General features: G+C 62.2%; 2 protein-coding genes across 8 annotated transcripts in view; both read left to right on the plus strand.

Annotated features, from left to right (window-relative positions):
• Nucleotides 1-1,754: 1,754 nt before the first annotated feature.
• Nucleotides 1,755-23,227, plus strand: part of RASGRF1 (Ras protein specific guanine nucleotide releasing factor 1) — a 35,195-nt gene continuing 13,722 nt past the window's right edge. The window contains exons 1-11 of one of the 7 annotated variants that reach the window (XM_083850333.1): nucleotides 3,266-3,462; nucleotides 3,547-3,880; nucleotides 15,132-15,238; nucleotides 15,642-15,789; nucleotides 18,547-18,639; nucleotides 19,552-19,805; nucleotides 20,618-20,697; nucleotides 21,138-21,331; nucleotides 21,814-21,923; nucleotides 22,483-22,601; nucleotides 23,052-23,212. In XM_083850333.1, coding sequence (XP_083706459.1) covers nucleotides 3,605-3,880; nucleotides 15,132-15,238; nucleotides 15,642-15,789; nucleotides 18,547-18,639; nucleotides 19,552-19,805; nucleotides 20,618-20,697; nucleotides 21,138-21,331; nucleotides 21,814-21,923; nucleotides 22,483-22,601; nucleotides 23,052-23,212 — 1,542 coding nt within the window. In that variant the 5' untranslated portion in view covers nucleotides 3,266-3,462; nucleotides 3,547-3,604. The other 6 variants (XM_083850337.1, XM_083850334.1, XM_083850335.1 and 3 more) reach the window with 6 other exon arrangements.
• The window catches only part of CTSH (cathepsin H), a 40,814-nt gene continuing 21,032 nt past the window's right edge, over nucleotides 3,446-23,227 (plus strand). The window contains exon 1 of the mRNA XM_083850364.1: nucleotides 3,446-3,455. The gene's annotated coding sequence lies outside the window, so the exon portion shown is untranslated. The remainder of the gene's footprint in view (nucleotides 3,456-23,227) is intronic.

Raw genomic sequence — 23,227 nt, forward strand, 5'->3', positions numbered from 1 at the left:
AGCTGATTATTTTGGCATGGAAATAAGAGAACGTGTGTTTCACTGGAGTCGGCACCCAGCAACGGGCATCGCACCTGCCCGCATAGCCACAGCAGGACGTGAAGAACGAGCAAGCCCCCGTGCTGCAGTGCTGCTGCCTCCCTGCGCAGGCAGCTCGCGCAGAGCCCCGTGCTGTGCTGTGCTGCGCCGGCGGCTCCGTGCTCGGCCGGCAGCTGGCACCCCCCGGCCCAGCAGCACCTCTGGTGTCACCCCACGTGCTTCACCTGCTCTGTCGGATTCTCCCCGAGAGCCCGTTACCGCGTGCTCGGAGCTGCCGGGAGCACGGCGTCCCTGCTGCTGGCCTTCCCGTTCCTGAGAGCGCGGGGACTACGGCAGGACGGGTGCCCCGTCACTGTGCTGGCTGCACGGGGCCATGGCTGCTTGGGGCATGGCGAGCGGGCCCGTGGCGCTGCTGCAGTGACTGCTGCTGCTGCACGCAGCTATACTCGGGCTCAAGCCTGGGCTTTGTGAAGGATGCCCATAGGAACTGCTTTGATGTTTATTAAACGCTTAAACGGAGAGAGAAGAAGCTGTTGCGATTAAAATACTTGGAAATGACGAGAAATCTTAACTCTGGAAAAACTGCTCGTCTCTCCATGGCCATCAGCAGCAGGTCTGACTCTGTATGCAGCACAGCTCGTGGGAGAAGTGATGAATACTTCACCTCCGCTTTCCCAGAGCACAAGGGTCACACTGCAAACGCCTTAGAATCGATCGAAGCAAACGTCACACTCAAAAAATAAACCTCCTTTTGTTTTAGGAAATCACAGTTTCCATATCTGCACCAGCCTTGGAAACTATCAGCTGTTTTTTCCATTACCCTCCATATCACCTAAGGGGAGTCCGGGTTAAATTAACGTGTGGCTGGGGACACAGGGCAGCTGCCATTCCTGCTGTGGGCTCCACCACAGCCAAATGCTGCTCGTGCTTGGTGCTGGGAGCTCTGCTCTCCCCCAGCAGCCTGCTCGGGCTGGTGGGGCGTTGGGCAGGGGGCAGCGGGCAGGGGACCCGCCACATCCCCAGACCCGTCCCTGGGGCCAGCCGCTCCAAGTGCGTGGGACATCTTTTCCTCTGCTGCTCCACTCTGCCTCTGGGCTCCCCTGGCGTGGGGCTTGGCTGCACGGGGACAGAGCCAAGCCCGCAGCACGTTCCCTGCTGAGCAGCGCCCGTCCCTCCTGGCCTGGGAGTGCTGACGCGGAGACCTCGCTCGGCACACTGCCCTGCTGCCCGTGCGTTCAGTGGGGTATGCGCGTCCTTTCCATCCTTATGCCGTGTGGGCGCTGTGGGCAGTGCTGCCTCCCCAGTTATTTGATCTAAGATTTTGCAGATTCCAGGAAGAACGTGACTGCACCATTTCGCAAGCAGCAGGTCCTGCCTGCCTGCCCCTGGCACAAAAGCAGCCCCACTGCCCGGGGCTGGGTCTCTGTGACAAGGAGCTGTGCAAGACCCCGACCCCGCAGCCAGGGCCCTCGCTGCCCTGCTCGGCCCCGTGACGATCTGCAGGGAGGCAGGAGGGATGGGGGCTGCCTCAGTTCCTTCTCTGGGGCTCACCTGGATCAGCGCTCGGTTGGCGGGATGGGCCGGCCATGGGGGAACACCTTTAGCTGCACGCTTTGACGCATTTTTATCTCAAGCAGAGAGGCCGGGTGGTGAAGCGGGACGCGGGAGCTGTGTGACCAGGCTGGAGGAGAAGGAGCGGAGAGCCCTGGCCCCCGAGGAGAGTTGGATGTGCAGGTAGGTCCTGGAGCTTGATGGACTCTACCCACCTGCAACTGGGGTAATGCCGGGAGAACTCGGCCAGGAGGACAGAGCCCTGTCGGTCATCTGGAGGAGCGGCCGGGCACGGGGTGCTGAGGTGCTGAGGGTGCCCTGCTCCCAGCCACTCTGCCCCTCCCGGGCCTGATCCTGCACCCAGCGGGCACCCGCACCCTGTCCCATGGCGAGCGGCTCTGGATGCCTGGAAATGGCAGCACCCTTCCCAATTCCAGCCCGTTCCCTCTTGTTGCCATGGCAGCCTGTGACCTCACTGAATTCCTTGGAGGTGTGCCAACATTTTCAGAGGAAACAAAGCTAATTAACACGGTTTTCCTGATGCCCTCCCTGTCTGCTTGGTCACACGAGGCTGGGGCCGGTTCCTCTGGTGGCGAGGGCAGGCGGCTGCCCACGGGCAGGTGGGCTCACGCACCGCCCCGCAGCCACCCCAGCTCTCTGCGTGCCCATCACCGCGGCGTCTGGCCGACCCAGTGCCCACCGCGGTGGTGTCTGGCCGACCCATTGCTCCTGGCAGCAGGGAGCCCCCAGGATGCGGGGAGCACCAGGGCCCTCCCTGCCCCGCACAGGCTCCAGCTCTCCGCAGCGCCCAGTTTTGCTGTGCTCTGCGAGGCACGCCAGGCCCACATGGGGAAGAGGGATTACGGGAAGACAAACAGAAATAAATGGAGGCCTTGGGTCCTCTTCTCCCACGTGTGACCTCTGGCAGTGGCTGTGCAGGCAGAGGGCTGGAAGGGGGAAGGCTGCTGGAGGGTGCTGCTGCCTCGCCGTGCGGTGGGACCAGCCTAGCCTCAGGGACCGCAGCGTGCAGGGGCTGGCAGCCTGCCGGGCCCGGGGGTGCAGGCTGGGCACGGGACCTGGCCAAAGCCACGGGTGGGGGACGGGAGCGGGGACGTCCCGCGGTCAGCAAGGAGCCCCGGGCCAGGTTTGGGGGTGCTTCCCCGGGAGGCCCGAGGTCAGAGCGCTCGGCTGAGCACCCCCCGAACCGAGCCAGTGAGCTCTGAGGTCGCGGCTGCCCCGGGGGCCCGGCTGCCCCGGGGGTCCCACCTAACCGGGCCCGGTGCGCCGGGGCTCGGGGCAGGCCCGGGCTCCCCCCGGGCCGCGGATGCGCTCTGCGGGCGGGCTCCCCCCCGCCTGGGGGTCCCGCTCCGCCGGGGGGGCCTTTACCCACGGCTCCCTCCCGGCGCCCCGCGGAGCCGCTCCCGGGCCCGGCCGCGCCGTTGCCCGCCGGGGCGGCCCCGGGGGAGCGGCGGGCGGGGGGGCTGCCGGCCCCGCGGCGGGGAGGGGAGAGGAGCGGAGAGGAGGCGAGGGCGGCTCGGGGCAGCGCGGCGCGGCCGCCCCCGCGGCTGGCGGCGGGGCAGGGCCATCCCCGGCGCGGGGCGTCCCGGTGCCGCCGTCCGCGGCGGCGGCGCTGGCACCGGCGGGGCGGCATCACGTGACGCGCCGCCCGCGGGGGGACGCGGCTCCGGGACGCGGCGCTCCCCCGGCACAGCCGCCGCGGGCGCCGCGGGAGGCGAGCGCTGCGCGGGCACGGCCCGGCACCGTGCGGCTCGGCACGGCTCGGCACGGCTCGGTACGGCACGGCTCGGCACGGCTCGGTACGGCACGGCTCGGTACGGCACGGCTCGGTACGGCACGGCTCGGCTCGGCCCGGCATGAGCCGGCGCGGCGGCCGGCGGCTCTCCGGGGGCAGCGGGCGCCGCTGATGCGGGCGCGGGGGCTGCGGCTGCTCGGCAGGTACCCGCCCGCCCGCTGCCCGGCGGGGACCATGTGAGGAGCCGGCGGCGCCGCCACGATGCAGAAGGGGATGCGGCTCAATGACGGGCACGTCACCTACCTGGGGCTGCTGGCGAAGAAGGACGGCGCCAGGAAGGGCTATCTGAGCAAGCGGAGCTCCGACAACACAAAATGGCACACCAAGTGGTTCGCGCTGCTGCAGAACATGCTCTTCTACTTCGAGACCGACTCCAGCTCCCGGCCCTCGGGGCTCTACCTGCTCGAGGGCTGCGTCTGCGACCGGGCGCCCTCCCCCAAGCCCTCCCTCTCGGCCAAGGACTCCCTGGAGAAGCAGGTGGGTGCCCGGGGCCCGGCCGCTGCCGGCGGGGGATGCCCGGCGGCCCCGCACCGGCCCCGGCACCGCGGGGCCCGGCCCCGGGCCCCCCCCCCCCGCCCCGGGCTCCGCCGACGGGCACCGCGCCCCCGGCAGCGCCTTGCCCCGGAGCGGAGCCGCCGCCGCCCGGGACGTGCCCACGCGTGACCGCGGCCGGGGATGGAGCGGGGGTGTCGGGGGGTGGGTGCGGGGGGCGCTGCCCCGAGCGGGCGCTGCCGGGCCCGGGCCGCGTTGGCGGCGCGCCCCGGGGCGGCGGGCGTGAGTTCGTCGGGGGGGGGCCGGGTCCTGCCCGGAGCCCCCCTGCCCGCCCCGTCACGGCTAATTAGCTGCCGTTAATTGGCGGCGGGGCTGCGGCGCGATGCGCCCCCCGGCGGCCGCGGCCCGCGCTTTGCGCAGCGAGGCTCCACGCGTGTCCGCGGCACGGAGCCGCCTCGTCTCCGCGCTGCCGCTGGCACCTGGCCCCGGCGGAGCCCCGGGTCCCCGCGGGGCCGCTCCGTGCTCGCCAGGGGTCGGCCGTTCGGCTGCAAAATTTGCCGGCCCGGTGCAACCGGGGTTATGCGAGCGCACCCACGGGCGTGGGGCTTCCTCTGCCGCGGCCGGCCGCGGGTGCGGGCTCGGCCCCGGCGCTTGTGAAGGTCCCGGCGAGGAATCCGCAGCCCGGCACCGCTCGGAGCGTGCGGCTCGGAAATGGGAGCGCAGCGCTCAGCACGGGGGCGGCGCGGGGCCCCACTTTCACGGGGATTTCAGCCCGTGCCTGCTCCTTGCCCACGCCATGCTGTGCCTCTGCCACGAGCCTGCCAGCGAGCGCAGCACGGCCGCCTCCCGGGGGCACGGCAGAAGCCGGGGGCTCCACATGCCACACGCAGGGCTGTTACTTGTCTGCAGTGCTCATCGCCAGATGCTAATGTCTGCAGGTGGAAATGGCACTGAGGGAGCACAGCCGCTGCCAGGCCCCACAAGGATCGGGGTCCCCTGGGCTCCCCGGCAGCCCGCAGGGCAGGCTGCTCCCCCCCGGGTCAGTGGGGTGGCCGCTGGCAGCACTGCGGGACGTGCCAGAGACCTCTGGCTTGCTTGTCTGGGGCCATTTGCTGGAGTTTGGTCCATCCAAGCACTCGGGCAGTACAGGGCTTTGTGTCAGGTGGGCAGGGGGTTTCTAACCCAGGGACACAAATCCCCATCCATCGCTGCCACTGTTTCCAAAATTACCTCCAGTCTCGTGGAGGTGGACAGGAGCTGGCTTGCTGTGGATGAATTCAGCCCTCAAACACGTTGTGTTGCACCAAGCCAAGTGCCCCCGTTGGAGGGCGCAGAAAAGCCCCTCAGCAGGAGCAGTGCTGGCTCCTTTCCCAAAGCCCAGGCTGCGTGCTCACAGGAGGCACCGCACATCTTGAGTCCAGCTCTGCAGGTCTTGCATAATTTTGGCTAAGCAGGCTCATGGTGAAACGGTGGTGAGCATGCCTGCAGGGCTGCGGGACGGACCCCGCAGCGACCCGGCTGGGCCAAGGGACAGGCTAGAAGGAAATAAGCCACCTAATCGCCTCTGGCTGATCACAGCGTGCTCAGCACTCCAGAAGCCCTGCCACGGCAGCGAGGCAGTGCAGCACCACCGGGCCCTGGCATGCCTTGGCACTCCCAGCAGGATCACTGGAATATCTCACTGCTGTGATTGAAATACCATTGTGTTGGTTTTTTTTCTCACAGTCCTGGCTCTTGCATTCAAGTGGCCTCCTTCGTGCTACGTGGTCTGCTTCCAGCAGCAGCGAGGGGTGTGTGTCCGCAGGGGGGTCACGCTGCTGTCCTGTTTTGTCAGCTGTGCCCCTGTGGCAGCTTAATAGATGCTGTTGCTCGTTCCTCGTTTGGCTTAAATCAGGCTTGCTAGCCAGGTTTTGACTCTTTGTACAGGAGGGATTTTCTGTCAGGTAAACACTAAGGGGAGGCTGTCACCATCCCTTTCTATTTCAGAATGCACCTGGAAGATTTACCTCCGGTGTAAACGAGGGGCTGCTATCAGACGGTGCAGTGAGCTCCTGCCACACAAAATACTTGCAAGGCCACCGGGCTAGCCAGGGCTAGCACCTGGCTCGTGATTTTGTGTAATTCGTTGGGACAATTTTAAATGAAAAAGCTCAAACACTTGAATACCCACTGCTTTGCAAACCAATTAATTTCATACCAGAGGAGATAAGCAGCAGAATATTCATGGTGCAGGTCTGCAACCTGGGCTGTGCAGGACGGCGAAGGCAAGCAAACGGCAAGCAAAGCCGGCAGGTTTCTGAGAGGAAGGTGTCAGCTCTGCAGAACAGACGTGATGTTTTCCTCCAGCTCACCTGGTGCTGAGCCTTGTTCAGCATTGGTGTCTCTCTGGAAGGAAGGTGCTAAAGAAATTTCTAGCATTGCCCATGATCACCATTAATTGTTTTCTGAGGGAATTTATCCGTCCAGGCAGCTGTGGGTCAGGCCAGGAGGACAGGGTTCCCTTCACAGAGGAGGTTCACATTCAGAATCCTTCTTAACGGGGGTAAAACCTGGAAGGTTTCAGATTCTTCACAAAAGAGAAATTTTAAAAAGTTGGTCTTCCAAAACCCTCTCTGTTTTGATGTTCATATATCTTGCCTTGGTGTGGATTTTTTTTTTCTGTGAATGCAGTGTATTTTTAGCATGCAGTACATAGGAGAATAAAGGAGCAAAGTTATGTGAAAAACTGAGGCACTGAGCAGGGATTTGGGCACCTCTGGAAACTCCTCTCTCTTAGCCCCGTGTTTCTGCAGATGAAATTTTCTTCAAATCGCTTTGCTTTTGCGAAATATTTCGTGTCTGGGTGGGGCACCAGGCTCTGGCCCCGGGGAGGGCCTGCTCTGCCGCCGGGAGCTGCTGGGGGGGCTCTGGGGTGCGGTTCTGACAGGGCGATGGGCAGGTGCCCGGCCCCGCGGGGTGACCCCCCCTTGTGCCTGGGCTGGGCGCTCCCCTGGGACCTGCTGTCCCCGTGCCCGCAGCCAGCGAGGATGTTGGCGTCGTCACATCGCGGCCGTGGGAGGCGCGGGGGGCAGAGGAGGAGGGAGGGGGGCGCACATGGAAGTGCCCCCAGGAGCTCAGCAGGAGGAGCAGAGCGGAAGGTGGGCTGGGGGCCGGAGCGTGCCTGCCCTCAGGGCTGTGCCGGCGCCCCGAGGCCCCGCCAGGTCCCTCCCCACGCGGAGCAGAGCTGCAGGCGCCACGGCCGGGCTCGCCCATCTCCTCAGGTTCGAGGCGGGTTTGCGGGCCTGCACCCGGTGCCATGAGTTGTTCTCCGCCAGCAGCCCTCTGTGGCTCAGACGAGAGCCAAGATGATGCTGAGTCAAGCGGCAGCGCTGTGCGAAAACCCTTGACTTGAAACTCGGGAGCACTCTGAGGCGAGGAGGCTTTTTTCCCACAAAGACGAGGCTGCTCTTGTGAGCACACAGCCTATAACTCTGGATTTTCTTCCCCCATCTCTTAAGCTTTTGCCAGTGATAGGCATAAAATTTATTGTCTGTGCTGTCGGGGAGGCAGTGGAGACCGGAGGAAGCATTTTGTGAGGAGATGCGAGGCTGGAGGGGAGCTGGCCGGCTGCTGGCGTGCGTGGCTGTGGCTGCCCGGTGGGGCCGCGAGGGCCGGTGGCAGCAGCTCCCTCCAGCCCCTCGGGGCCGGTTTCTGCTCCCGTCCATCCCACCCTGCTCGTTTATTTCCCTGCACAGCTGAGGAGGGTGTGAGGAAGCCGCGTCTCTCCGCAGCACCAGCAGCACAAGGAGTCAGTGCCAAGCGGAGATACCGTGGGCACCAGGGCACCCCGTCTGGTGGCACCGTCCCTGCACCATGGGGCTGGAGGGGAGGGGTGCTGGGGCAGCTCCAACCCCCCGAGCTGCCCTCCCATGGGTGCTGTCCTCTCATGCTCCTTGTCCCCGCCTGCCCTCGCCCCATGTCCCCCTGCAGGGTCCCAGCCGGTGCCCACGGAGCGCGCGCTGCCCTCACTGGGACGGAGCGGCCCTGGCCAGGCTGGGAGCCACGGCCGAGCCCTCGGCCCTGCCTCTGATGGACGGGGAGCCCAGGCAGAGCTCACAGGTACAGAGCCCACAGAAAGGGGCAATAATGGATGAACTGGAGAAAAGGTGCGAGTACAGCCGCGGGGAATGGACAAGCGCCCGTCTCGGGCACCTTTGCCACGTCCCAGCTGGCGGGGACCACCCGGGCCGTGGGCAGTGCGCTGGGTGGGAGTGGGAGCAGCGGCAGGGGAGCCGCGAGCTGCTTTGAACGTGGTCCCAAAATGAGCGGCAGGAAAGGGAGAGCAGCGCCGGGCCTGTGGGCAGGGGACACGGCTCCTTCCCGCGGAGCAGCTCCCCGCTGGGACCAGCAGCTTGTGCAGGGACGTGTCCCGGGCACGGCTCCGCGCCGGGGGCAGGCGTGGGGTGAGGACGCTAACGCAGGGCGGCTGCCAGCCGCAGCAAAACAAAACCAGTGGGTGCCGGGCCGTGCGGCAGGGCTGCGTGGAGACAGCACTCAGCGAGCCGCATGGAGATGCTGTCATTGGCCCTGAATCCAGCAGCAGCTGAGTTTCTGTACCAAACACGCTTTGCACAGGGAGGTACTGCGCTTGCCGTGTTCTAGAAAAGTCTGATTTTTCTTGGGGGTGTCTGTCTGAGCCTGCTGCTGTCTGATTGCAGTCTTTCTGATTATTCACATTATGCTTATTCAAAGGACAGGATAATATAATGTGATCTGTGTGACTGATCGCGATGAAGCGATGTAGCTGTGAGTGAGCGCAGGACACCTTGCCTCTGCGGTAACTGGCTTTGTCATAGGATAAAAAGCCATTCCCCAAATTTCTCATATAAATCCAAATAAGGAATTTTGGGGACAACATGGCCTTCTTACAGATGTTCTGCGAACAAAGGAGCTAAAACCATTGAATAAATTATCCCCCCAGCAGTAAGCATAACATGAGCCGGTCGGAAGGACAAAGCTCGCTGCGAGCTGGCAGCCGGTGCTGCCGGTGCTGCCGGTGCTGCCGGTGCTGCCGGTGCTGCCGGTGCTGGCTCTGCCCGGCTGAAGCCTGGACCATGCCGGCAGCGGGGTCCCACGAGCGCCGGTGGTGCCTGTGGCCAGGCTGAGCAGGGTGCACACATCAAACAGTCATCTGCTGGTGGTGTTCGGGGCTGTGCTCGTCTACACGTTTACAAATGTTTTTTTAAAAGTCTCAGATCCACCTAAATCCACAGCTCGCACATCATCAAAAGAGTAAATGACGTGCCGTGTCACGGCTTCCTTTGGCGTGGGTATTCCAAGCTGGTGTTTTTTGGTGGTGTTCCGGGTATGTTTGGTTACTGTGTGGTCAGCAGTAAGTCCCCAGCTGTCCCAGCCACGGAGGGGTGCGGGCACTAAATGTCTCCCCAGGGTTTGGCAGATCCAGTCCCGAAAGTTCAGCACTGGCGGCCCAGATCCCTGCTGCCCCGGGAGCTGTCAGGTTGCTGGGTTGTTGAAAAAAGTGGTTTGGTGCGTAAAAACCCTCAGCTGAAGTCATAAAACACTCATTGGGATATTTTCATCACCAAAGACTGGAAGTCAGTAGTACACTCTGGTTTCCGATAAAGGAAAAAGGCCGAGAGCATTTTCACATCTGAAAAAAAAACAAAAGATCTGAAAAGCAAAACACTATTCAAAACTTAAAAGCATTGTTTTTTCAATGTGATTTTTGGGGGGGGGGGGGGGGGAATGTATGGACTGCTTCAGAACAGGAGACCTCCTGGCCCACAGACCGCTGCTTGGCTTCTCCCGTCAGCTTCATTCACTTTGGCTCATTCGGTCTCTGCCTATTGTCCGGCTGGATTTTATAAACCTGGAGTTAAAACAGTTTTCTAGAACCATGCGCTTTTAGCCAGGCTTTCTGCAATGAGATGAACGTGGCAGTAACTCAGCCTCCATACCCGAGGCAACCTAAGCGTATTTACATGAAATCTGAAGTTATGAACATAAATTACGGTTTGTGAACTGTACAGCTGAACTATTCACCAGTCTGCAGATGGTCCTGATGGCTTTTGTGTTTTAAGCCTGATGCCAGTCCTTCCCTGTTTTTTACATGTTCTTGTCCAAGAGATCTGTGAGATCTGCCAGAGGGGCAGGGGAAAGGAGGAAGAAACCTTCCCCAGCACGGTCCCTCGGCTCAGCAGCTGGAGGTGCGTGTTCTCAGCCGCACAGACACAGTGTGCAGATTTCCCACAAACACGCGGGCACGGAGGCGTTGCAGCGACGGCGATGCTCATACATGGAGCTGGGCAGAGGTTTGCATCTCTGCTGCACCCCGGGTCAGGAGTTTGGGGTGCCGCCGTGCCCTTCGTGCCCCGCTCCAAGGCCGAGGTGACGGCTGCGCTCCCTGGCTGCGTGCCGGGGCTGCTGGGGGTGCCCCGGCCGGGCAGAGCGGCGCTGCCGCTGCTCCTCGGGGCGAAGACACGCGCGTGGTGCTCCCGTCCTGCCCGGTCCTGCCCGGAGGTCGGCACCCGCCACGTCGGAAAGCAAGGCAGCAGGAGCAGCCAGGTGTGAGGACTGCATGGAAAAAAACAGAGCTGATAATCGGTGTGCCAGAGAGCAAAAAGCAGATTGCCGTTTTTAAAAGGTGTTTCTGGACAAGAGGGAATGACTGGGGTGGGACCACGTGGGGGAAAGCCCCCTCGCCTGGTGCCTTCCCCTCCTGGGAGCGCGGCTTCAGAGCCTGCCCAAAGTGCCTGTGCGTGAGCCCCTTACAGCACGTCCTGCGGCAGGGGAGAGAAGCTGCTGCCTCTGGTTTTTGTGATAGCTGTCTGTAAGCCAGCGAGCTGCCCGGCCACCCCTCTCCGTCTGAGTCACAGGTCCCGTCTCCCCAGCGCCCACGGTATGTAGGTCAGTGAAGCTAAAAGCTGCCGTTGCTGGCTGTGGATTTTTAGGCTCATCCATCCAAAGCGGGACGTTTCTCCTCCCTTGCCCTTTATGTCGGCTGCAATAACCGTCAGCGGCATGAGCAGGCGTCCGCATACCTGCGTGCCACGGGCGACGAGAGGACGCGTGTGTCCCCGTGCGGGGGGCAGCACCCCGCTGCGGGACGTGGGGCAGCGCCTGCCACGGGTGGGGAGCCCCGCGGGACGGCCGGGCCGGGCAGAGCCGCTCCACACGGCGAATTGCCGGCACCCGCTGGGAGCTGGGAGGTGGCGCTGGGCACACAGAGCTGCTGCCTCAAGTCGTGGCTGCTAATTAAACCTGCCCCCACACCTGAGGCATCGGAGGGGCTCAGGGGGCCTGAGACCCGCTCCCAGAGGCACCAGGGCTCAGTGCCCCAGCTCCTGCCTGCACCCCGGCATCTCGCTGGGCTCCTTGGCAGAGCTGGGCGAGCGTCCCCAGCCAAACCCGCCTGCACGAGCGGTGCCCGGCTGAGCCAGCAGCAGCACCCAGAGAGCTTTGGCCGGCTGTTGCCAAAAGAGCCCGGCTCTGAGTTCTACAAAAGTCAGGAATGGTTCAATCTCCTATTTTTGAAACAATGCATAATTTTAAACCTTTGATTTTTTTTAAAATATGTTTACTTAGTAAAAGATAAGAAACAAAACCATTGAGGAGCGTGGCTGGGCCAACAGCAGTGCTTCTGCGTATGGCAGGACTGACCCTGCTGTTCCCTTCTCCTTTCTTTGTCCTGAACACTGGAAACCGGGCTGTTTTGTCCCCAGGTCCCACGGTGAGGCCGCAGCCCCTTGCTCAGCCTGCCCTGGGGCACTCGGGGGGAGGTGACAACCACGTCCTGGCCGTCCTCGCACAACACGAGCATGGAGGCGTCGCTGCGGTCTGCAGGGGAACCCCAGGTGCAGCGGCACACGCGCTCGCTGCGATCATCTCGGGGCCTTTTACTGAGGAGGTGGAGGATGGAGGAGCCCGGGCATCCTGGCCACGGGGGTGGGAACAGGACACAGGTGTGGGAAGAGGCAAAGTGGTGGCCCTTGACTGCTGCCGGGGTCAGGCTCCAGACCTCCCGGGCTTACGCTGAGCCCCACGGAGAGCTGGAGTGGGCTCGGGGCAGGCATGACCCTGGAGAGCCCCTCATGTTGCTCCCCATCTGCCTCCCTTGAAGACCACCACGTCTCAGCACCCTCCTGTCAGCAGGGACCTGGGCTTTGGGGTGTGCAGGGCCCTGGCCGCGTGGCACAGCCGCAGGACCAGGGGTCTCCTCCCTCCTGTCTCTCCCCCAAATGCTCCAGCCCCTCAGCGAGGGTCTCAGCAGTCGGACCTCACACACCGGTTCCCTGTTCATGGCCCCCCAGCGCAGCCCCTGCGAGCGGTGTGTGCACACCCAGGCCCTGCCTCTACGGCACGCTGCTTGGCGGAGGGCAGAGCCGCCGGCTGCGCTAACAGCGCCAGCCCGGGGACATCAGACGTGAGGGAGGACATTTCTGTGGAGCTAGTCCCTGCACATTAATCACTCGGGTAGTCTCCTTCATTAATTCAAAGTCGTTTGTTGAGATTCTGGAAGCAGAAATAGCTCCCAAGCAGCATTTTGCTATTGTACTCTTGTCTCAGTAAAAATAGCCACGCTGGCGCTGGGGACCTTGCCGAAGTGGCAGAGGGAGCGGGCTTCTGGAGCGGGGCTCACGGTGCCGGGGCCGCGGCAGGTCCCGGCCAGGTCCCTCCCAGCTGCGTCCCTGCTCCATGCCACCGCGGGGCCAAGGGGACAGCTCTGATGGCGGGGGACAAGCGGGGTCCCGCAGGTCCCCGCAGGAGGAGGGATTGTGCAGTGGAGACGTGGTCCTGGCTGCGTCCCGCCTGCCGTTCCCACGCTCAGCACCCGGCAGCAACGCTCAGCATCCAGGTGCTGGGCTTTGCCAGGCTGCCGGAGCTGAGATTTTTCATGCTGGTGTCTGCCTCGGGCTGCATTATCTTGATATGTTTGAGTTAAGTGTTTCGGAGGCTGAGGCTATAGCAGAGTGCCTTGTTTGCCTGTGTTGAGAAATGCTTGCGGCTGCCTCCCTGTGACGCCTGGGTGGCTCGAGGCTCTGGAAGAAGGGTCCAGCTCCCGCAGAGCCCTGCCAGGGATGTGGTGCTGAGCCCGGCGCAGGCTGCAGGGAGCCTGCCCCATCCCCAGGGCTGCACAGCGGGCTGGGCTCGGTGGGCAGAGAGGGGCGGCCACGAGGGTCCCTGGGCAGCACCCACTGAGCGGGCTCTGCACGTCGGGGCTTTCGGGGCCTGCAGAGGGCAGGTGATGGCCGCAGGGCTGCCTCTGTCCCGCTGCGGGCACAGGGCTGGTGGCGTTCCCTGCTCTTTCTTTCAACGTTTTGCTTTGTGACCTGAAATGTTCCCGTGTCGCCCTGCAGGCAGACTTGCTGGCCACCCCCCCAAGGGATAAAACCTCCGCAGTGCTGGGGGGGGAAAATGCATCCTGCAGCTGGCACCCAGAACCTGCAGGCTGCAGAAGGCACCGCAGGGACGGGGGGAGGCTGCAAAATGCCCCATAATGAGGGACTTAAGGAGCTGCATATGTCTCGTTTCTCAGAAAGCAGAGTGAGTGGTGGTTTGATTAAAGGTGATTTGATTTGTAAGTACCTCCGCAGCTGTGAGCTAATGAGGTCTTCAAATGAGCAGGAAAGGGACTGAGAAGGAGCAAATGTGAGCTGCAGTGGTGTGGGGACGGTCTGTCCGCCTGCACAGACCTTGTGGGGAGCTGGGCTGGGAGGTCTGCCTGCAGGCAGGGGGACAGGGCAGCGGGCAGGGGATGGTGCTGTGGGGAGGGCACGGTGCTGCTCCGGTGCCCTCCCAGCTCCTGCCCCGTGCCCCAGCCCTGGCGCGGGCTCCAGGCGCCGCTGGAGATGTTCCCGGGCTGTCGAGTGTGATGTGTCGCTGTGATAACAGAGAAGGCTCATAATTCAGGAGGAGATAACAGGTGGTGGGAGTTTTATTATTCAAATATAAAATAACTTCCTCCTTCCGAGCACACTGCACTTCCTGGGTATTGTATGGGAACAATGGGGTGACAGCGTGAGCTGCGCCGTGCTCGCGGCTCCCAGGACCCGGCACTGGAGGGCACGAGGGCTGGCTGGGGGGCAGCAGCCCCTCGGTGTGCGGGGGGCTCGGTGCTGCTTGCTGCTCACACCGCTGCCTTTTGGGGCCGTTTGTGTTGTGAGCCTTGCCTGGCACCAGCCTTACGTCCTGCTGCAGTGGGGGCTCCGGGGATGTGGGGGCTGAGCTGGGTTTGCCCCCACTGCGTGTCCTCGCGGGCAGGCAGCGGGGCCGGGAGTGCTGTGGCCGTGCCCCTGGGGGGCTGGAGACGCTCCTGGGACTCGTGCTCCCGGGGAGGGTTTCTGGGCTTGTGAATCGGACGAGCTGTTCAGCCCTGTTTGCAGGGGAAGGGGCTGTAAGAGAGCTGGGCATGCACCAGAGAGGCCCAGCGACCTGCACGGCTCGAGAAACCAACAGCTTTAGGAGAATTTGGGCTTCTTGGGCAGAAGTGTAGGAGCTCGTGCTCGCTGCCTGCCATCCTCAGAGCCGCGGCTGCAAGTCAGCCCTATTTTTGTTGGGTGTTGTTTTTTCCCAGGTACCCGTTAATTCAGGACCCTCGTTAAACTTAACAGCCTAGAGGCTCGTGTCAGGAGGAGCTGCTCCCAGGGGGTTTCGCCTTGGTCCAGCCACCGTCGGTAGTATCCGGCGCTGCCGTGTGTTACCTGTTTCCTAGGAGACAGCAGAAAGCGCACGAACGGCACAAACCCCGAGCCAGCGCGGGCTGCCACCGCCAGCACAATTAACACAAATACTGTAAATGTCAGGGGAGGCTAAATATAGCTGCTGTGCCGAGTCCTGCTACGCTGCCGGCCGCGAGAGCCGCCCGGCGCTGCCACACGTGGGGCCGCGGCTTCGCCCCGGCGCGAGGGGACGCGGCGGGTCCGGCACCGAGTCCTGCCCGGCCCCTTCCCCGTGGCGAGGCTCTCCCCAAGGCCTGCGGCCTCCCAGCCGCGGCTCTTCTACGCGGTTGGAAACAGTGTTCGCCCAGCAGGGCGTCACCTCCCAGCATTTGGTGTCTCCGTCAGGGCCCGCGGTGGGGCTGAGCCGCCCGGCCGGCAGCATCTTTCCACCCCCATGGCCCCACGTCCCGGGGACTTCCAAGGGCTTTGTTTAAAACCAAGCAGCGTGCGGTTGACCGTAAGGGGCCTTCCTGACGGCCCTGTGAGCGAGCAGTGACTCCCCCCGTTTGCCCCCGCAGCATTACTTTACCGTGAACTTCACCCACGAGAACCAGAAGACCCTGGAGCTGCGGACCGAGGACGCCAAGGACTGCGATGAGTGGGTGGCGGCGATCGCCCACGCCAGGTGAGGGCTGTGGGCCCCGCGTGTCGCCCTGTGCTGAGAGAGGTTTGGCCGTGATATTTGTTTTGTTTTATTGCCCTGCCGTTCCCTTAAAATTTGCATTACCTTCACTGTCTGAAACCCTCCCGCGGAACCCAAATCCTCTCCTCCTTGACCCGTCCCAAACCGAAGTGTCCTGTACGTGGGGCTGGTGGCAGTGAGCGATGGAAGCGCCGCGGCAGCAAACCTCGGCTGTGCCATCCTACCCGTGTGTCCCCCTGAGCGTGTGGCAAACCCACGCTGCCGGGAGGGCAGGATGTGGCCCCAGCCAGCCCGAGTGGCTCTTGGCGGGGTCCCTGGGGGGCACGGGGGCCGTGGCAGGGGGCTGGGAGCCGGGAGCCGTGCTAACGGCCGCGTCTGTCTGCAGCTACAGGAACCTGGCCACGGAGCACGAGGCTTTGATGCAGAAGTACCTCCATTTACTTCAGATCGTGGAAACTGAGAAAACTGTTGCCAAGCAACTTCGACAACAGATTGAAGATGGGGAAATCGAGATCGAGCGCCTGAAGGCAGAGGTATGGAGCCTGGCTTCGCTGCGCTGGGTGCCACGGCTCCGGGGGCTCAGGGCGGCCGTGTGGGCACGGCGGCGGTGGCACCTGCGCCAGCTCAGACCGTGGGCCTGCGCGCACCTCGGTCATGTTTTTACACTTGTTTTAGTGATCCCCAGCCTGATCCTCATGCAGAGAGGGGTGAGGGTGTCACGGGCACGGAGCTGTTTCCAGAATTTGGGGTTCCTGTTACATGAGTGGCTGCGACTGCTGGGGCAGGGGAACGTTCGCTCCATCAGAGAGGGCTGGGGAAGGGGCCGGCGAGTCCTGGTGTTAGGTACTGGGGAGAGATGGGGACTCCTTGCCGTAACATTGTGCCTTCTGTAATTTTCATCGTACACACCGTGGTTGGACACCTCTGTGTGGGCTGTGCCTGGTGTTATCGGGCACTGCAAGCTGCAGGAGTAACAGGAACGGGAACGGGGAGGCTGGATCGCCTTGGGGAGGGATGCTGCCTTTGCCAGCTGCAAGCTGCAGCCGTTCTGGTAACCTAAATACATCAGGGAATTAACATAAACCACGCTGTAAACAAAACAGTTCACTCAGAAGGGGTTCTCTTTCCAACGGGAGCTGCTCACGAGGCCTGCTGCCCGGACCTCTCCTGGTGGCTGGCACGCAGCAGCTTGGCCGTGGGCAGGCTGAGTGGCACGGGCGAGGGCAGGCAAGGCTCCGAGACACCGCCGTGACTCAGCCAGCTCCAAGGGCCGAGCGCGTCCCCCACCACCCGGAGCCACCCGCCTGCCCCCCAGCAGGGCTGCAGCCCCCGGCATCCCCTCGCTGCACAGCACGGGTGCCGGTGGGGTGCTGCGGCTGCCGCCCGGAGCTGTCGGCTCCTCGCCCATGGGGCTGCCCCGGGAGCAGCCGCGGCACCGCTGAGCTTGTGCGCTCCAGCGCAGCAGGATGGGTGCCCAAGCTCTCCAACCCGCTCGGTGCTTAAGTACGTGGCATCCCTGTCCCCTTCTGGGTCCACCCTGGGCCAAATTCCAACATGTCTCCCACCAGGATTAAGGCTTCGCTGCTGCCGCTGGTGTTTTTGCTCGGGGAGATGCGGGTGTCGCAGCGCCCAGCCCCAGCCTGGGGCTGTGGGTTAAAACCACTGGGCAGGGGCTGGAGGGAGCCGCAGCTCCCCAGCGCTTCCCCGGCACAGGTGCGTGGGCTTTTACCTTGTGCTGTTTTTTTTCACTCATCTGCAGGCTTTGAAGTAGAGATCAAATAATCAGCTTCTACTTTAATGTGCAAATTTTGCTTACTCAATTAAACAAAACAACAACAACAAAAAAGCACAAGACCCTGCAGCCCCCAGTCCTTTTCCCATGCTGTGTGTGTTCATCAGCCAAACAGTTTAAACTTCACTTCCAGCCCTGGGAAGAGTTATTTCCAGCCATTAATCGATGGGGAATCCAAAATAACCCCACTTAGTTTTTTAATAAGCTGTGTTTGATCAGCCCTAATCACGTGTCAGCTGCCAGCCAGGGTGCGGAGCAGGGGACGGTGCTGGCAGACGCTGAGATTCGAGGTGCAGGCGCTGTTTGGAGACCTGTGGCTCCGTGTGAGAGCAGAGGAGAGAGGAGCTGCCAGAGGCCTTGCAGCCACCTCTTCCCAAAAGCAGTTCTAGGGAAGGGAACAGAGGAAGCCCACAGTGATGCCCACGGCCGCACGGGGCCCTGAAGGGCCGGGGGGTTCCCCTGGTCATGGCTCGATCCGGAGCATCCACCAGCGCCGGGCTCTTCTGCAGAACTGCCACGGAAGGGTGGCTGCTGAGCTTCGTTCACAGGCAGTGATCAGGGGGACACGAAGCGTTTTCTACCTAATGATCGCATGAAAAATGTAGCATTTTGTTAAAGTTTGGAAGAGGCAATTCATTTAAAACGCTCAGAAATTTGTAGAAATAACTCCCTATTCCTGGGCTGCGACCGTGCGGCAGAAGCAGCTCTGCCCCTGCCCGCCCGCCGGGCAGCCGTGCTCTCACGGCCCTTCTTTCCTTCCTGCCAGCCCAGCTCCCCAAAGACCAGCGCACGCTTGGCACGTGTGACCCCTCCGGCTGCTCCCAATTCCTGCTTCACTGGGAAGTGGTCTCTGACTGAAAACTGTACCAAAACATTCATTTTTCATCCTTTCTAGCCAAAATCGGACTTTTTATCCACAGAAGTTCTCTTGAAAACTGTTTCCTTTTTGTTGTTATTTTTCTATAAAATCAAATTTCACTTTTTTCCTGATTTTTACTTTCTGGATAGCACTTTTTGTTTTTTCTTACCCTTCCCTGTAGCTTTATGAATAGTTGCAGCGCTGGGGATAGGGTGATGAGTACGGCAGTAAGAAACTGAAACTTCAAATGCGTAAAGCTAAAAATAGATTCAGCCAAATTTGTGCTGTAAAGCTGTGACTGAATCGAAGTTTGTCCCTCTCTGCAAGCTTCAGGGACTTTAGATATTTCTGCCACTTTCTCTCCGACTCGCTTCTCGATCACGGCACGTGGAGGCGCTCCCAGCGGTGCAGCCGGCGTTTGGCGCCCGGCGAGGTCTCCAGTCCTGCCGTGTGGTCGGTGAGGCAGGGAGGGCACCAGCACCTGGTGGGTGTGGGACACGTCTCCTTTTGGCTCTTTGCTGATGTCCCACTGACGACAGAGTCAGCCCGATGCTCACATCCGCAGGGCACCCCGAGCACGTGCCGGCTCGTGGGGGGCGGTCGCGGCGAGCCCTGCTCACGCTGTCCCTGTGCCCGCAGATCGCCTCCCTGCTCAAGGACCACGAGCGCATCCAGTCCGTGCAGAGCAGCGCTCCGAGTGACGACGACAGCGACATCAAGAAAATCAAAAAGGTTTGCCCCCCTGGGGGACCCGCGGGGACAGGCTGAGGGCTGGAAGCGCGATCCTTGCGCTCTCGGAGCAGCTTGCGGGGGAGCTGCAGATACCAGGGAACATTGCTGCTCATGGAGACTGTACGGAGGTGAACGTGTCCTGTAAATCTGGGCGTCCTGCTGGCTGTTTGCTCTGTTGGGTGCTCTCTGCTCTCCCCTGGTGACCGAGCAGTCTTGGCTGGCTCACACACAAATCGCACCTTCTTACGTGTCACTTCTCCAGGGGCTGTGGTTAACCCTTTTATTTTTAAGAAGAAAAACCACCACCCAAGCAGAATTCTCCGCAGGAAGCAATAGCCCCTGCAGTGAAACCTGCTGCAAATCGGCTGCCCTTGGCGGGAGCACGCCGTGCTGCGCAGCAGGCGCCACTCGTTGCACGCCCCGCTCCAGCACCCTGCAGCACCCCGCAGTGGTCGGCGGCACGGGGCGAGCGCATCGAGGCGTGGGTGCTGCCCAGGAGCCTCCCCGGGCACCTGCAGGGCACGGGCAGTGAAACCTGCATTTAGGTTGGGTTTGTTGCCTGTTGTCCTGCTGTGGGAAGGTGCCTGGCACGGTTTCTGTGCAGCGGGGGGGCAGGAGTTAATGCAACAGCCTTGCTTTTCATAGGAGTTTTACATTCCCCTCTGTAAAAGGGGAAAGAGGACATTGTCTGCAATAAGGAAGTGCGTTTAAATGAATTACTGTTTGTTTCCTGGCCGGGAGACGTCACAGAAGTACAAATAACATTGTGCACCAGGCTGGGGGAGCATCACTAGGTGTCTCTGCCTCCCGAAGGCGGTGTGATGGAGCCCCCCTAGCACGACCATGCCGAGCGCAGCGCGGTCGCTCGGGTCGTCAGCCCACGCCCTAACGAAGCCTCCGCTCGCTCGGCAGGTGCAGAGCTTCCTGCGGGGCTGGCTGTGCCGCAGGAAGTGGAAGACCATCATCCAGGACTACATCAGGTCCCCCCACGCCGACAGCATGCGCAAGAGGAACCAGGTGGTGTTCAGCATGCTGGAGGCCGAGGCCGAGTACGTGCAGCAGCTGCACATCCTCGTCAACAACTTCCTCCGGCCCCTGCGGATGGCAGCCAGCTCCAAGAAGCCCCCCATCACGCACGACGATGTCAGCAGCATCTTCCTCAACAGGTGGGCGCCAGCCTGGGGGCTTTGTGGGAGGGGACGGGGCAGGGGCGGCTTGGGGAGGCTCGGGGCTCCCAGGGACGGGTGCCGGGGTGCTCCCCGGAGCCCGCAGCAGGGCTTTGGGCGATGCAGGGCCTGGGTGGAGGTGTGCTGGGGAGATGTCTGCGGTGACAGCGCTGGGAGGGGGTGAAAATGTCCTGCAGGGCGCAGGGGATGGAGGCAGCGTGGCCACAGGTGGCAGGGAGGTGGCACGGTGCAGTGCAGCAACCGGAGCCACCGGGCAGGGCTGGGGGACGAGGCGCATCGGGCAGGGATGTAGGCAGGGCTGCCCGGCGGGGAGAGCACCAAGGTGATTTATCAGCCGCTGGAAATTAAACAAATCCAGCAAACAGAGGCGAGTTACCAGCAGAAGGCATCGATTTCCCAACGGGAGCAGAAGTGAGAGCAAAGGGGAATCCTGATCAGCTCCCAGCCTGAGCCGGAGGGACCGGGATTTGCAGAGCAAGGCGTGGGGCTGTGCACAGGGAAACTGACGGTGTTCGTGGGGCTGTGCACAGAGAACCCGATGTGTTCGTGGGGCTGGGCTGGGAGGGGCAGGGGGCTCGTCCCCACGCAGGGGGGGCCTGAGGGCAGCTTCCAGGCGGCTCCTGTGTCCTTGCCCACCAACCTCTGCGTGCCCCAGGGGACCTCCCTTGTAGGGCCATGTCCCTGGGCTACCTGGGGGCTCCCCTGTGCCCCAGCTGGGCTAGTGGTTTCGTCTAATTATTCATTGTCTGCTTCTCGTTCATCTGCCTTTCACCTCTGGGCTTATCTTCCAGCGAAACGATCATGTTTTTGCACCAAATCTTTTACCAAGGCCTGAAAGCAAGAATATCCAGCTGGCCAACGCTCGTGCTGGGTGAGTGCCCCCCGCCTCACCCCTGCTGCGGGTCGTGCTCCGCTCTCTGGTTTGCACTGCTCGTCCTAATGAGACGTAGCAGACTTTTTCCTAATCGGTGGCAGCAGTGCAGTGCAGCATGGCACATCGCTGTTAGCCCCTGAGCCTTGGTAATGTCGGGCATGGAGGCAAGGGCTTGAGCAAAAAAAAAAAGACAAAAAAACCAACCGGTTTCTGTGATCCCAGTTCTGCGATGCGAGTGCGCTGATCAATCCCCGAGCTAGCAGCTGTCAGAGGCTCTTAATGGGGTGCATGCACTCATCCCAGGCGTGCTCACGTCCCCATGTCCCGGGTGTCCCGGCCCCTGCAGCCCCAGCCCCGTGCTCAGCCGGGGGCAGACCCCAGGCCAGGCGGGGCTGGAGCATCGCGCCCACCTCCCTGCTGCGCCTCTCTGCTCGCAGCCGACCTCTTCGACATCCTGCTGCCCATGCTGAACATCTACCAGGAGTTCGTCAGGAACCACCAGTACAGCCTGCAGATCCTGGCGCACTGCAAGCAGAACCGCGACTTCGACAAGCTGCTGAAGCACTACGAGGCCAAGCCGGACTGCGAGGAGAGGACCCTGGAGACCTTCCTGACCTACCCCATGTTCCAGGTGACTGCGGGCCCCAGAGGCACGACGTGGTGGTGCAAAGCCCGAGCCCCGTGGGAGGCATCTGGTGGTGGGGAGGCGAAGCCCGGGGAAGGATCACCAGGGGCTGGAACCCGTGCGGAGCCTCAGCTGCTCAGGCACCGCTGAGCTGGTGCAGCACCCATGGGGCTGCTCGGAGATGCTTCAGGAGCATCGTCTGCCCCTGGTGCTGCCCCGTGCTGCCCAGGACAGCTGGGCTGGAGGTGTGTGGGTGACCCCGCGCTGCCAGGACAGAGATGGGGCATGGCAGGGTCCTGGGCAGACCCAGAACCTTCCCTCCCGTTACTGAGTTTTAGCGCAAGGAGTTGGGGAGCTTTCACAACCTCCCAGACCAGGGGGTTGGAGGCAGCACCGGGTGGGGACGGAGAGCCCGCTGTGCCCTCCCTGCCCACCCGCATCCCCCCACTGCCACGGCTGATTCCCTGCTGTGGTTTGCTGTGCTGCAGATCCCCCGGTACATCCTGACGCTGCACGAGCTGCTGGCTCACACCCCGCACGAGCACGTGGAGAGGAACAGCCTGGATTATGCCAAGTCCAAGCTGGAAGAGCTGTCCAGGTCAGAGCTGCCAGGGTCAGCTCCTGTCAGCCCGCGCTGCTGGGGGGCCCTGGGCCAGGGGCTCTGGGGCTGGGCAGGGGGAGGCAATGGGGCAGGGGCTCCATGTCCTGGAGGCACCCGGGACTCGGTGTCTGGTGCTTTCAGCAGGCCGAGAAATGAAGCGTTGGCAAGTATTTCCTGTGCCAAACCCGCTGATCCTCATGTGAAGAGTTTCCATCCCTTTCCTGCTCCTCAAGGAGCAGGGACGTTGGAGGTGGTTTCATGATGAGGGGGAATTTGTCTGCCCAGAACCACAATTTTGCGATTTCCCAGCAAGAACAGGAGTGCAAGAAGCACTTCAATCTTTAGAAATCTAGAGGTATAATCTGGACCAATATGTAGGTTATCTCCTGAGCTCCAGAGCCTGTCTGTATAAATACAGATGAAGGCTGTAATTCTCTTGATATCCCTTCATTTGTAATCCTACCTTGTGCAGCCCTCCGGAGTGTTAGAAGGGATCCACTGGGAGAGCTCGGGCACATTTCACTCCAACTGCAAATTTCTCTTCTCCCTCCTTCAGGATAATGCACGACGAAGTGAGCGAGACCGAAAATATTCGGAAAAATCTGGCGATAGAGAGGATGATTATTGAAGGCTGTGAGATTCTGCTGGATACCAGCCAGACTTTTGTCAGACAAGGTACCGTGTTTGTGCTGACGTTCCTCCCCTCCTCGCTTAACGCAACGCCCCCCGGCCCCCGCCCCTGGGCACAGCACCCCTCTGCGGCGCAGTCTGGCGAGCTGTGAAATTCCAAAATATTGCCCCTTTTCCACTTCTCTCTGCTCCAAAGCGCCTCACTTTCAGGCAGGCTCAGCGTCGCGGTGTAGTGCAGCACGGAGGCAGAGCGTGCGTTTTGCGGTTACTGCTCTCCTACCCCCAGACAGGTGGCGGGCACGGGGGGGACCGGGTGCTGCAGCCGGTGCCCTCTCGGTCTCTGGGGCCTCAGTAACCGCTTGCTGGTCCCGTCCCAGCCCCGTGCTTGCAGTCACGCTTGCCACTGCCCTGCCCCAGGACCGTGCCCTATTCCCATCCCCATCCCCGCCGATGCCCGGTGGTGGCGGAGCCAGGGACGGGGCCTCTCTCTCGCAGGGTCCCTCATCCAAGTGCCGATGTCGGAGAAGGGGAAGATCACGCGGGGGCGCCTGGGGTCCCTCTCGCTGAGGAAGGAGGGCGAGCGGCAGTGCTTCCTCTTCTCCAAGCACTTGATCATCTGCACCCGGGGCTCGGGCGGAAAGCTGCACCTCACCAAGGTGGGCGCGAGGCAC

The sequence above is a fragment of the Anser anser genome (genome assembly GCF_964211835.1).
Source record: "Anser anser genome assembly, chromosome: 10".
Taxonomy (NCBI): domain Eukaryota; kingdom Metazoa; phylum Chordata; class Aves; order Anseriformes; family Anatidae; genus Anser; species Anser anser.